Genomic DNA, 13,669 nt, shown 5'->3' with positions numbered 1-13,669 from the left:
CCTCTACTAAACCATCATTAATAATCTTACTTTGAGAATTTACGTGTACTGTTTTGCAGGGCTTCTCTCAACAAAAGGGCGTTCAAGCATGATGTATAAGGATTCACGACACTTCCTACCGGTTTGACAAATGGTCAAATGGATCATCCCCTAGTTGAAGTGTGTTCCTCTTCATTATTTTTCTGCAGAGTCGTTGATTATTATCTGAAGTATAATGAATCCTACCTGCATATGTCTTCTGCACCTAACATCTGATTTTGGTATTTTAATATGTTTAGAGGTTATTTTTGACTTTTCAATTTTTTTTTTTTTGCTCTTTTCTGCCTCACCTTGTCTCTTTCGCGGATTGAAAAGTCAAACTATAAAATGCCATTACCAAAAAAGCCAAGCACAGCTTGGTTTCAACTCTCTCTATTCGAGAGCAAAGAGATATCAAATAAAAGCAGCGATGTTTCCAGGAATGTTCATGCGCAAACTAGACAAGCGGTGGCCTTGAAGCAGCTGAAGGCATATGTGGCTATGTTGGCGTCTGGGTAGGTCTGGTTCGTGTCACTCCTTGCATTTTTCATTACCACTCTCAAAAGACTTGTCCGCTACTCCAATTTGAGGTTGAAAAGCATTTGGAGGCTGGCAAATGAATCCTGAGGTAAATTTAAAGCTTTTTACTTATTGATTTTCAAATTGAACCGTTTATTCATGAGAAATTTAATGTTGTAGCTTGGTGGCTGTTGGTGCTTGAATGTGGCTGGGGATTTGAGATTTGAAAGCGCCAAACTAACATCTAAGGTAAAGATTTCGCTTAATGTTGAAGAATTTAAAGGATTTGAGCATTATATGTTGATTTGCCATAGATTGAGCTATTTTGATAAGGCTGGAAATAAGTTGAAAGCTATAATTAGTTACGAAATAGAGAATTGAGGTATGAATATTGATGAGTATATGGTTGTTGAATGTTAGACTACATTGGGAGTACGAATGCTACCCCGAACATCCATTCTGTTCCAAAATAGAAAATCTAATAGTTGACTTTCATTAAAAAGGACATTCCAACTCCATCAACTACCATGGATTATTTACAGGACAAGGCAATATATTTTGATATATTGGAACACATCGTATTCTTAGGTTTATATTTGTGATTCAAGGCTCTATCACTTCCACCAATGCATAAAGTTAAGTTGAAATTGTTTTTAAAAGTACATGCAAGATGGTGACTAAAGCATATGATCTACCATTTTGATTCTGAAGGTATATGACACCATAGGAAGCAACAAGGTTGAGGATGAGTCATTTTCCAAGTTATTTTTCATTGTAGTTTCTTTCAAGTCTTAGTTTTGTTTGTCCATCAATAGAAAAATTAGTCCTAGTTTTTTTTACTCTAAAACCTAACATGTCTTACAACTGGTGTCTACAGTTTCTTGTGTGTTTAGCAGTTCTTTGATATATTAATCAATAAGTTCATCTTTCAACTTTAACATGAAACAGCATCATTGCAATTGCATAGCTTGGATTAAATATCAGTGGTTAAGTATGGTGATGGGATACTCATGACTTACGAATAATATTGACATTTAAGATTTCAAGTAAAAGAATTTAGTAATTAAATTATTTGATAAATGATCCTATCTGATACAATAAATACATTCAAAACGAATTTAACTTTATTATGGTAATTGAGGTGCTGAGATTGTTCTCTATATTTTGATTTCGACTTGTTTCCTTTTTTATCTATGCAGAGATAATGATTGGTCCATTGAAGAGAAGAGCCGCACTCTGTCTTTCCCATCATACAAAGAGAGGGATATAACATTGACCGATCAGACTAGACGATCCAGCTCTGAATAATTTGGCTACTTCATATGACTCAAAAGCTGTATCTAGGGCATTATTTCTTCATTTTAAGAAGCACCTCCAGACCAAAATACATTATGTCATTTTACAATAAATGGTAAAGCTGAGACTCTGGGTGTCTTTTTCATCATGTCATGTAAAAAGTTTCATGTTACTTCCTAATCAAATGGTTTTATCTGCAAAGATCACTTTGTGTTTTTCATAATAAAATATATTATTATTAACTATTCAAAATAATCTACAAATAAAATAATCTTCTCAAATTATATATCGATTAATAACTCTCACAGGTCGATAACTAGTTGGAATGAAAATGGGGACCAGCGATGCCCATGGACATGGTTGGGTATGCTACCAAGATCATGATTTTTTTTAAAAAAAAATTTCTTTTTATTTATTTTGAATTAAAAAAAAATCAAACTCTAATATTTAAACAGAGAAATTATACACTAATCAATTATTCAAATGCTACCAAAATCATGGTTGGTAATGATTGTATTCTCAAAGCTGAGCTATTTGTAGTTTTGATGGGTCTTGTAGCTTGCTTCTGATCTTGGTTGCAGGCTCATTTTGGTCCAATCTGCATCTTCGCTAGTAGTGAAGAAGATACATGACCCATTGCAGGAAAATGACCTTATGGACACGTTAGTTATCGGTTTAAGTGATAAATTCACAGAGAATGGCATCATGATCTAAAGTCAAGTCTCTAATTCAGCCAGCAAAGATAAAGCCAGAGCAATTACTTCTGTTTTTCAATTTTTTTTCCTTTTCTTTAATAAAAAACAAAACTTTTCATCACCGTCATATAAGAATGATTTTCTACATCACCACCATATGAAAAAAAACATTAAAAAAAAAGGAAAAAAAAATAGTCTTCTTCCAGCCAGTATTCTACAAAGACTTACAAGTGAACTAGCCTGCAACTTGTTCCACTTTCTCTGATATGTGGGGTTATACAGGCACCCGCTTACCCCGATATCGGTCAAACAACTGCAGCAAAAAGAAGGGAGGGCCAGAGTTATATCAATAATTTCCCTAAAAGACAGTCTTGAAGAGTGGATTAACAGTCATATGAACCTTAGCATCATACCATTGGCATAACCAAAACACTGAAGATGATGGTAATGCTCGCATGATAAAGGGAAGAAACAAATGGCATCTCCACCTAAGTTGACTTAATTAGATGTAACTCCATACATCAACCCATGGTTTGGACCGAAGAATTTTTGCACACCCGCACCCCCCCCCCCACACCCGCCCCCCGGGCGTTTTTGGGTACATCAGAAATTGAGAGCACACCTGGCTGTTAATGGGGCCTGATCTTCGCCCCAAAACAAATACTTTAACATGTTAATCTATATCCATTTGGCCAGGCTACACTGGGGCCTGTAAACCCATTTTAAATGCTTAAGATCTACCTTTCAAAAATATAACCAGATCCTGCCCTGGAAGGTTCCTCTTAAGTATGTTCACTATATGCAGGCTTCTGCATATTAAAACCTGAAATAATTCCAAACATGAAGTGCCCTTTTTCCTTTTACTGCTTATTATTTTTCCATTCAATGCTTCTTATTTAAGCATACTCTATGTCAGAACCTACGCCAAAAGTTAGAAAAAGAAATGGATAAATTCGGGTTGCAGGCCCAATCTAAACCATTGTTATGCCATCTATATAGGCTTTGTGACCATCTCCAAGGATACAATGTAATAAGAAATTTGGAACTGATAATGATAGCATCTCCAAGGAATGCTCATTCAGTTTCTCATATATTGATATTGATAATGCACAAAAAATGGCTTCAGATTTCACTTGTTTGAGCTGGTCAGAAATATCAATGTGAACTAAGGTTTAAATATTTTGTTGGCTTTCTTTCATATACTCTCAGATTAGTAAAGATCTCAATCTCTGGCCTTCCAAATTTTAGAACTGTTTTAGGATGCTTTCAAAATTTGGCACGGATCTAAATCATGTAAACAACCAACCAAGAACTAACAAAATAATAGATTACAAGCATGCATGTCCAGTAGACAGTTTATACGTTAAAAGGAATATTTACTTGACTTTCAAACTAAACATACCGATCTGATGTATGGTTGTTGGAACAGCCAACCAAGGATTGGTATCCTCTGCATAAACACTGCCAGTGTCGGCCAAAAACCACTGCAAAAGAAAAAAGGGTGAACATAAATGAGAAAATAAAAAATTAACAGGAACCGAGCATTCGTATGAAATCGACATAATGAAAAATTCATCAAGACCTGAAGAGTACAACAAATCCATATGCCTCCAATATCATGCCAAAGATAGGCCATCCAATGACAACAAAAAAGAAGCCAACACCAAAAGAAATTGTCCCCTGCACTCAATAGGAACTGGTTGTAAATATAACAAGACACGTGTGCATAATGTGTGTGTGTGTGTGTGTGTGTGTGTGTGAGAGAGAGAGAGAGAGAGAGAGAGAGAGAGAGAGAGAGAGAGAGAGAGAGAGAGAGAGAGAGAGAGAGAATAAATCAAGCCTTGAAATTTTGACGCTTCATGAAAAATTGCATGGTGGACTTCAGACCAATGGTTAGGGTCACTCCTGATATGAAAAGGATCTGATTAAACAGCACCAAAAAAAAGAAAAAGAAAAAAGAAGGCAGTGTTAATCAAGTGTGATATGAAGGGGGATGAAAATAGTTGTGAAAAGGGGACAAAAAGATAATAAAAGTTAGCTTACATTTCCCATGGCAAGCAGTCCCTTGTCAAAAAAGAAGATAATTCCCAGAAATGAGAAAAATATGCCAAATCCCGTCAATCCTAGCCCAATTTCTGTATTTTTATAATTTCAGATATTAATACGTATGAAAGTTAACATAATAAAAATGAAATAAAATTTTCCAGTTCAACCTTTTTGCTCAAAATATTAATGACAAACTAAGTCACATGTCTCCAATTGCAAAGTCCAAATCAAATGCTAGAGTACCAAAGCACTCCTACTAGCCTCCAAGTACATTTCAATCTCAACAGCGCATGCAACTAAATTAATAATTTGTTGATCAAACAGGTTTAGTTTTAAATAACTAAAAAGATTATATTTTAGGCAAAGTCAGAGTTAACTATATAGTCAATACCCCATATAGCTGATTTGTTGGTAAAAGCCTTAATTATCAAAAAATTATCTCATATATTATTTACATATTATATGATCATTTTGCAATACTCCTATGAAAATTCCATATCATTAAACAATTTTTAGTTAGCATTTTCCACACAAAATCCAAATGCAAGAAGTTTTGTGACTTTGTGTGCCTTAAACAATATCATCCTAAGCACCTCCAAGTAAGGATATTGTGCGTCTATCACCTAGAATAAATAATTACATAAAAAGTGTGAACAATTAGAACTATCCTATTGAGCTGCCTCATATATTTGAAGAAAAGATGAAAAATTAAATGAGAAAGATGGATGCATATCAGTTAAAAATCTTATACAAGTATATCGAATGTAATTGGCTGTGTTCTACTATTTACAATGTTTTGGAGTTTGACTAGCATCTGTTTCTTAAAATTACCAGTTGATATTTGCTGCTCAATAAAACCACATACAATGACTTTAACATACTGCAATATCTGTTTGACTTAACCCCGATATCTACTCTTAATGCTAATTTGGAAACAAAATAAATATAACAAAAAATCTGCAATGAATGTGATGGCTTCTTACAACCTACACAAGAACCTCCCACTTGACTTTAACAAACATTTCCGAAAGTCTGGAATAAATTACCACCTCAAATCATTCCCAAATTGCCTCCATATAAAATACAATATTAAACACTTAAAAGACTTTCCTAATTTAGAAGCAGTTATAAACTTATACTAATATGCATAACCACTAAAAATCGATAGAACGAAGCAAAGAACCAAATCCAGATATTTGTGTTTTCCACTGCCTGGACTTATTTCTCTAAAATTTCTAGGGATTGCGTAATGAATCATACTTTAATTACCAGAAGTCTCATTTTTCTAAATCACAGATGCGTAGATGCGTTAATTGAATGAAAAGAAGCAAAGAAAGCACCAGGAATCAACATAAGAACTCACTCTTTCGATCGTTCATTTCAAAGGAAACCATGGTCTCGATTATTCAGATACCTGTTACCTTCAAAGAGCAAAACAAACAAACAAATGAAAAAAAAAAAACTTAATCAAGCTTAAATAGAAATGATGAAATCCTATGAGAATCTGCAAAATAGAAAACAGAATCTACAATTTAAATACAGATCTAAAAGAGCTAAGCGTAAATTGAAATCGAAAGTTCCGTTTTGTTTACCGAGAGAGCAAAAACGGAGCCCTAAGTTTTATTATTATAGCTTTCCTACGTTTTCTCGGCAACCAAACAGATAAAAAAAGGAGAGAGGACCTGTGTGACAGTGATGGAGAAACGAAAACTGAGAGAGAGAGAAAGAGAGAGAGAGAGAGGTAAGTTCTTCCTATTTTCCAAGAATAAATTTGGATAAATCTATTACATCTATTACATTATTTAAAACATATATTGGTTTGGAGTCAATTTATATAATTTTTATATTTTATGCATGAATTAAATTTATAAATTTATTTTAAAAAATAAAAATAAAATAATTAATTAAATAAATTTAATATAATATTTAAATAAATTATTAAATTATTAAAAATTTAAATAATTTTTTATTATATTCAATCAATATGTTATATTTATATTTTAAATTAAATAAATCTTTATAATTAATAATTAATTAATTATTATTAATAAAAAATAAAAAATAATATATATTAATATTATCATATTATATTAACAAATCACTTTATCATTAATTATGATATATCAATATATCATATTATTATCAATTATGATATATTAAAATATCATATTAATACTAAATAATATAAAATAATAAATAATATTTTGATAAAATTAATTATTAATTATAAAAATTATTTAACTTAAAAAAATATAAAAATTTATTTTACTTAAAATAAAAGTATATAAGAGTTTATTTGAATTTTTTTAAATATTACTTAACAAAATTGTTAGACATCTTGATATTATTTTCACAAGATTGGTTATTTAAAAATAAATATAAAAGTATAGGAAAAAAAAGTAGTAATAAAAAATTGAATATAATTTATAAAATTTCGTCATTAAAATTAAAAAAAATTTAATAAGTGTAATTAATTATTCATTTCATTTTAATAACTTTTAATATATTACCTTTTCTCACTTTTAATTTTATTTTTTATTAAAATCATCATAATTAACAAACTATGGTTACATTAATATTAACATACATTAAGATAGAAAAAAAATCAAATGTTTTCATAATTTTAAAATTAACAGAAAATAAAGGGTAAGGGTAAAATTGAAAAATCACATGCCACTTAAATGAGAATAAACACTGTCACCACACCTGTGATGTGGATAGTTTTTTGTATTACACTTGTCCATAATTTTGTCGGGAAGATAAACAGAGAATTTGTTCGAGCTGTCCATTCCAACCTCTGAAGAGTAAAAAGTGTCATAACATCTCCTACCTCCAGGTAATCTCTCTTTCTCCTGCTTTCTCAGACGTTAAGAACCTCATAATCTCTTATGCTTATCTTATAGCTGATGCTGAATTTGATGTTCTTCAAGTTCAATTTAGGATCTCTGTGTTTAGTTTTGCTCTGGTTGACTTCACTTTTGAATCACTGAAATTTTCTCAATTTTAAGGAGATAATCCATTCGTAAAGAACGCAAGAGAACTTTTGATAGTTGGATGAAGTTTCATTTTCCTTTTGATGTGTGTTTCTGTAAGGTTCGGTTTGGTTCATGGAAAAACACGAGAGAATAAAAGAAAGTGGAATTCTTGGATTTCCATTTCTTGTGATTGGCAGGGATAGGAAAAATTAAGGGAAAATTAGTGAAAAAATCACTTTCCTCACAAAAGAAACGAGAAAAATAGGAGAAATTGGGGGAAATTTGTGAGGCTTGCTCTTCTTCTCTCAATCTGTGCATGTGCTCTTTCTCTGTCCGTCCATCATGTTGGAGCTTGAGGCACTGAAAATCAAAGCAGATATCCAGGGAAGCTGACTCGAGGTCTTCTTTTTCTTTGATATTGATGACGGTGGTTAGTGATAATATAAGAAGATGCAACTTCCATCCTCTAGTTTTCCTGTAGGGATTTTTTTTGTCCTTTTTTGCTTACTTTCTTTTTAGCTGATCCTGGGTCATTGAAAGTAATATTCTTACAAAAACAAGCAAAAATTGTCAGTATGCGACGCAGATCCCTCCCCCCCAAAGTATCCTGGCCTAAGTTTTTGCCATAAGTGTCAGCATGGATCAAGTTTTGCTTTTGTAGTGCTTTGGTGATCATTCTGTTTGCATTTTCAAGATGTTAAATGGATAGGATTTCATAGGTGTTTTGCACATTCCCTGTCTTTTATCTGTGGTATACATTTTGCATATAATTAGTTTGTTACCTCCTTGTTAGTTTTAACTTATTTGAATTTAAAAATGTGTATCTTTGCTTGGACATACCTTCTTTTTATATTTCAGAAGTTCTGTAAGTTTGGAAGGAACTCTTTTCAATCTTTGTAGTTTCTGTTTTGGGTATTTTTGTGTATGTTCAATTGGCTTATTTTTTAGACTTTCCTAGGCTATTTCTTGTATATGGGCTGAAAAAGAAACAAAAGATGAGAATGATAGTTTGAGACAAATAAACCGAAAATATTGTTGGAACAGAAACACTTGTATCAACTTTTTCTTTATTTCATAAATTATCCAAAGTATACTTGTATCTTTTGCTAATGTATAGCTTGAATTTTAAATATTTTTATTACCAATAGTTAACCTGATTAACCGAATGTTTGAACCACTGATTCTGTGACCCAATTCTGAAATATTCAGTGTCTAGTCTCGATTTTATGACTGGTTTAATATTTTGAAACTTGTTGCAAAGAAATGAAATTACACCGAAATGTTTCTGTTCTGTTTTGTTGCATATGCTGCTAATCCTAGAGATTTTCACATAATGTCATTGAAGCGAAAATGTTTAAGGTTTCAATGTTCTTTACTTTGTTGGCTGTTTGTGATTCTTCATAGGTTGTTTGTTGAATTATCTCTGCACCATTTGACCCTAATGCATGTAGATGATAGTGGACTCTGACAATATTGCTAGGCTTCCTGACTTTTATCCATTTAAACATCAATTCAGGTGGATGCAGTTAGACTGGCTTTTTATTTCCATGACATTTCTGACTAATTTTTTGAATTTAGATAACATACTTCTGCTGGGTTTTACCATCTGTTTTGATGATGGAAATCAGTGAAAAAGATGTAGAATCTCATTGAATTCTTGTTATTATATAAATGCATGGAACAAACCTATTTGGGAAGCTGGGTTAAGGGCTTAGGTACTTAAAACCCTAATCTGCTTTCAGTTAGATGGAAGAGTTCTTTCACCTACCTGGACAATGGGCTCATATTCTAGAATCTGGAAAATGACAAGCTAGGGATCAGGCTGACATTTTTAAAGTCATGTTGGGGGACTTATGGTTTGATTGTTGTATAAATCATCTGCAGTGCTACTGTGTTAAGACAAGTTGCTTTATGCTTTTTACTTATGTGATTCTGTTTTAGTATTGCATGAATCCTGGCTTGTAACAAATATTAATGCTGGTTTAAAATTGAAATTCTTAAGGTTTTGTAGCCGTGACATGTTCAACTTGTAATAATCAAGTTGCTGCCTTCTATCATTGGCATGATGGAATTGGAAACTAAGAAGGATAGTTTGGGTGGCACACCTGTTGTTGATGAGGGCTCATCTGTTCAGATAAAGGTGCTGTTCTTTGCCAAAGCTCGAGATATAACCGGGTTGACTGATTTGCCATTGGAGGTTTCATCAGGTAGTACTACACAGGATTGTCTAAACAAGCTTGTCGCTAAGTTTCCTAACTTGGAAGATATCCGCGGGTGCATCGTTCTTGCTCTGAACGAGGAATACACAACCGAGTCTGCTGTTGTTAAGGACAAAGATGAGTTGGCCATTATACCTCCCATAAGTGGTGGGTGAATATTTGTTTCATATTCTTTTTACAAGCGCAACAAGAATAAAACAACTTCCATCTATGTGATGTTTAGTGGAGCATGCAATGGAGGCACTGCAATCTGTAATATGTTAAGACGAGTCATTTATGCTCATGGTTCAATTTTAATGCAGTTTGTTCATTTAGAGGATGTTGTCTACGATCCACCCATTGGTTTACGACAAATTTACACTTTCAAATACTTAGCCTTAGCCTTACTTTTATGTATTGAATCCTTACTCTAGATTTAAGATTTTCTGCAAAGACTTACACTAACAAACTTACGTATAACATTAAAGTCTAATTTACTTTATTAGATCATTAAATGAATTATAATATTATTTTTTTATCAAAATCAAATTAATTTAATATATATATGTATAGATGTATGCACGTATATCTTCTTTTCTAAAAAAAAAAATTTATGATGATAATATATCAAATGCCATAAGGCTAAAATGAAGAAGATAAATGATGATTTGATGAAGTCTTTAACCATGCTTTTCGTTTGGAATGAGAAGACTCAGGTGAAGGCATTCCTCAAGGCTCGAGCGAGCTTCCAGGGCAAACCCTATTTATAGCCATTGCAATAGGAGAGATGATTTGGTCAAATTATATGATTATATCTTTATTGCATGATAATCCCACTAGTATATATATATAGAGAAGAGCTAGCTATTATTCTTCTTATATTATAAGCAAAGATGAAGAGCCTGATACTATTTGTCTTCCTTCTCATCTTACCAGCTGAAGCTTTCCGTCCAACCCTTCTGCTCGGCAATTTGATAGAGAGAACTTGCAGGCAAACACCATTCTATGATCTTTGCGTTTGGTCTCTGAAAACGAATCCTGAAAGCCGCAATGCAGACGTCAAGAAGCTAGCTCGAATCATGGTGGATTCAGTACTCAAGAACAAAGCAAGCGACACTCTTGATCTCATCGACGAGCTCCTCCAGGATGGGTTTACACTAGACCCTGCACTGCACAAGGCCTTGTCTTCTTGTGCTGAACGGTACAGTGTTATCATAGGAGGAGATGTGCCAGAGATCATTGAAGCTCTCGAGACAGGTGATTATAAGTTCGCTGAGAGAGGCACCAATGACGCAGCTATGGAGGCGAATTCTTGTGAAGTGGAATTTCCAGGGAAATCTCCATTAACCCATATGAATAAGGTGGTGCATGATGTATCTGTCGTGGCTGCATCTATTGTCAAAATAATACTCCATAGCCAATGGTGAGAGATGAGAACAATTTTTCTTTCTTTTTTTTCCTTTTGATTGCAATGATGATACATGCAATCAATACTCATCAAAATCTTCTTCTCTTTCGAGTTATCAATAAAATTTTATGTTTCAAAGCTTCACCCTCGGAAACACACAGCTTTTTACATTGATTAGTATTCTTCCCTTATTCACTTTATAATCAAATCAGCTTAGTGACTCATTAGTCTTTCATTAGATGTATATATACCAATGCACATAAAATTTGGTACTTACACCATGGCCAGTAGCTCGTCTCATGGGCAGATCTAGTAAGAGGGCAAGAGAAAAGAAACAGATGTGCTTCAATGAAATGGGATACTCGTCCCAAAATCAACACAAAATAAAAATCAACATTTCTTTTTGAGCATAAAAATTTTAAATTTATCGAATCAATCTTAATTGCTTCAAATGATACGTGTGTGTGTGTGTGTGTGTTGTGTTGATAACTGAGCTAGCTGGGGCAAGTGTCTTGGAAGGGCAGACTATGTACCTTGTGCAGAAATGCTGTTGCTTAGTGATTGCAACTGTGCAGTGTGCAAATAGTGTTAATTTTTGCTTTTGTTTTGTGCAGAGAAATTGTGTAAAATCAGGTTGTTTATGGGATGATCGTGGGGTAGACAACAGCAAGTTCTATCCCAGGTGCAACCTTTTGTAGAAGAGCTGACTGATTGTATACGCAGTGGCACTAAGGAGGAAGTCTGTTTCCTTTGCCGTGTCCTACTGCAGCACTACCTTTTGAAGGGTAGTGTTTTGTATTATCATTTTCAGAAATGAACCGACAGACGAGCATTACTGCATTCTTTACATTTTTGTCACTTGGACGATGACTAGTGATTAAAATTTAGGTGAGGGACAATGTTGTCCCCTTGAATGAATCTTTGTAACCTTTAATGTTCATACAAACATGGAGAGAGACAACTGCACGTGCTTAACCGATGAAGTCCATCAGTCCATGTACTACGTTGTTAAAGCTTTTTCTGTAATGAAGTATCAAATCATTCATCTGTAATATTTAATGAATGAACGAAGAGATAGCACCGGCAATTGAGAAAAGAAAACAAGTTGGTCTGTCATAATTCTTCATTTTGTGCTTGGGGGTGTCTCTGTAAGCTATGCTTATGTTGCCCATGACAATGTGCAAGACACTCGAGACACAAGAAAAGAAGACAGAAGAGAGAAGCCCAAGAAGGAAAACCTTGCAAGTCGACTTCTTCTTTCCAAACCTTGTTCATCCTTCCTCTCTTCTCCCTCGAGTTCTCGACTTCTTTGAAGAGAAAGAGTGAAAACTGAAACCCTTACACACACCTACCTGGCATTAAGCCCTTTATGTGGACGAAATGGTGTCAATCGACACACGTCTTAGCTTGAAAATTTTTTCACTTTGTCAATTTTATTGTAATAGAAAAAAATCATGTCAGTGTCCCATGTGCATGGTAAATATCAGTTAACTATGAGTACGGACGGATCGAAGGTGATGGTTGGGAGTGACAACCATCACAGACCAAAGGTTGTGGTGATTAAGAGTGACGATCATCACCCTTAGTTTTATTTTTTGCTTTAAATTAAATTATTGAACTGATTCATAAACTTATATGATTAATCCTTAATCATTACATATGTAAACTCCTAGATTTATCACTACTTGACAAATTTTTAGATAATTTGTTACACATAAAATCTTTTTATCTATAAAAAAATAATAATTAAAATATAAATTTTATCAGTATAATTTATTTAACAAAAAAAAGTTAAAGATTTATTTAAGTATTTTAATATATAAACAAAATCCTTTTTAGCTTTATACGTGGCCATCTTAGTAACAGTCGTACATCATTAATTATTCTCACTTGCACACTAGAGAAGGGTTAAGTAAAATATAAATCACCTTTGCTTTCATATAAAAGTTGGACTCAGGTTCATTAAATTATATTATATTGTCCATATTTACTTTTATTTTTCTTATCTAGTTTATTTTTTTCATTTAATTTTATTTTTACTTATGATATTAGGGACCTACTTCACAAAGATTGAGATTGTTTTTTAACTCACGTTCATCGTGAAGCCAACCAGTGTGCTGATCGGATGGCTGCGCACCACGAAAGCTTACAGCTTGGTTTACATATTTTTAATTGTCTATCATCTTATGTTAATTCTTATCTTTTAGCAGACATGCTAGGTGTTTCATGGCCTAGAATGATGTAATTGGTTATTTAATATTTCTCCCCTTTATATAAAAAAAAAAATTTTCTTTACTGTTTTAATTATTTATTTCATTTTAAAAATGATCATATGGCATAATAAAGTTAATGTTTTATATTATTTATTAAAAATATGCAAAAATATGATCAAATACTTTCTATGTGTTTTTGCATTATATTTTCCACATATTATTTTATATATAAATTTTTCTTTATACTCTCTAAATCTCTTTTCTTATATATATATATATAAATTTATATATATATATATAA

At 32.8% G+C, this 13,669-nt stretch overlaps 3 protein-coding genes and 1 long non-coding RNA gene across 8 annotated transcripts; 3 read left to right on the top strand and 1 right to left on the bottom strand.

The window, feature by feature from the left end:
• Positions 331-2,034, top strand: LOC18592913. Its single transcript, XR_001928980.1, has 3 exons — positions 331-646; positions 718-786; positions 1,737-2,034. It is a non-coding gene; the product is annotated as an uncharacterized LOC18592913 (long non-coding RNA).
• LOC18592912 (vesicle transport protein GOT1B) lies at positions 2,577-6,360 on the bottom strand. Of its 4 annotated transcripts, none has more exons than XM_007019852.2 (7): positions 6,167-6,360; positions 5,938-5,995; positions 4,572-4,663; positions 4,369-4,449; positions 4,111-4,208; positions 3,931-4,012; positions 2,577-2,841 (listed from the first exon to the last, which is right to left on the bottom strand). In XM_007019852.2, the coding sequence occupies exons 2-7, from the start codon at positions 5,966-5,968 to the stop codon at positions 2,803-2,805; spliced, it is 423 nt and encodes a 140-aa protein (XP_007019914.1). In that variant the 5' UTR covers positions 5,969-5,995; positions 6,167-6,360; the 3' UTR covers positions 2,577-2,802. The 4 variants fall into 4 exon arrangements, with proteins under 4 accessions (XP_007019914.1, XP_007019913.1, XP_007019915.1 ...); XM_007019851.2 differs by having other exon boundaries at positions 5,938-5,988; positions 6,167-6,352; XM_007019853.2 differs by having other exon boundaries at positions 6,257-6,352.
• Positions 9,552-10,103, top strand: LOC18592911 (molybdopterin synthase sulfur carrier subunit). Its single transcript, XM_018125306.1, has one exon. It carries the CDS (start codon positions 9,612-9,614, stop codon positions 9,921-9,923), a length of 312 nt encoding a protein of 103 aa, XP_017980795.1. The 5' UTR covers positions 9,552-9,611; the 3' UTR covers positions 9,924-10,103.
• LOC108660435 (cell wall / vacuolar inhibitor of fructosidase 1-like) lies at positions 10,401-11,990 on the top strand. Of its 2 annotated transcripts, XM_018125612.1 has the most exons (2): positions 10,401-11,170; positions 11,770-11,990. In XM_018125612.1, coding segments are annotated over exons 1-2 (531 nt in total). In that variant the 5' UTR covers positions 10,401-10,640; the 3' UTR covers positions 11,771-11,990. The 2 variants fall into 2 exon arrangements, with proteins under 2 accessions (XP_017981101.1, XP_017981100.1); XM_018125611.1 differs by lacking the exon at positions 11,770-11,990 and having other exon boundaries at positions 10,402-11,309.

Source organism: Theobroma cacao, chromosome 8 (genome assembly GCF_000208745.1).
Source record: "Theobroma cacao cultivar B97-61/B2 chromosome 8, Criollo_cocoa_genome_V2, whole genome shotgun sequence".
In the NCBI taxonomy this organism is placed as follows: domain Eukaryota; kingdom Viridiplantae; phylum Streptophyta; class Magnoliopsida; order Malvales; family Malvaceae; genus Theobroma; species Theobroma cacao.
The sequence above is the reverse complement of the archived record's forward strand: the minus strand, read 5'-3'. Positions and strand labels throughout refer to the sequence as shown.

Excerpts from the sequence above, each read along its gene's own strand:
- LOC108660435 (XM_018125611.1), top strand. The coding sequence starts at position 10,641 with ATGAAGAGCCTGATACTATTTGTCTTCCTTCTCATCTTACCAGCTGAA.
- LOC18592911 (XM_018125306.1), top strand. The coding sequence starts at position 9,612 with ATGATGGAATTGGAAACTAAGAAGGATAGTTTGGGTGGCACACCTGTT.
- LOC18592912 (XM_007019852.2), bottom strand. The coding sequence starts at position 5,968 with ATGGTTTCCTTTGAAATGAACGATCGAAAGA. Across the intron at positions 4,664-5,937 it reads TGAAATGAACGATCGAAAGA|AAATTGGGCTAGGATTGACG; the intron begins GTGAGTTCTTAT and ends ATAAAAATACAG. Across the intron at positions 4,013-4,110 it reads GGATTTGTTGTACTCTTCAG|TGGTTTTTGGCCGACACTGG; the intron begins GTCTTGATGAAT and ends TTTCTTTTGCAG.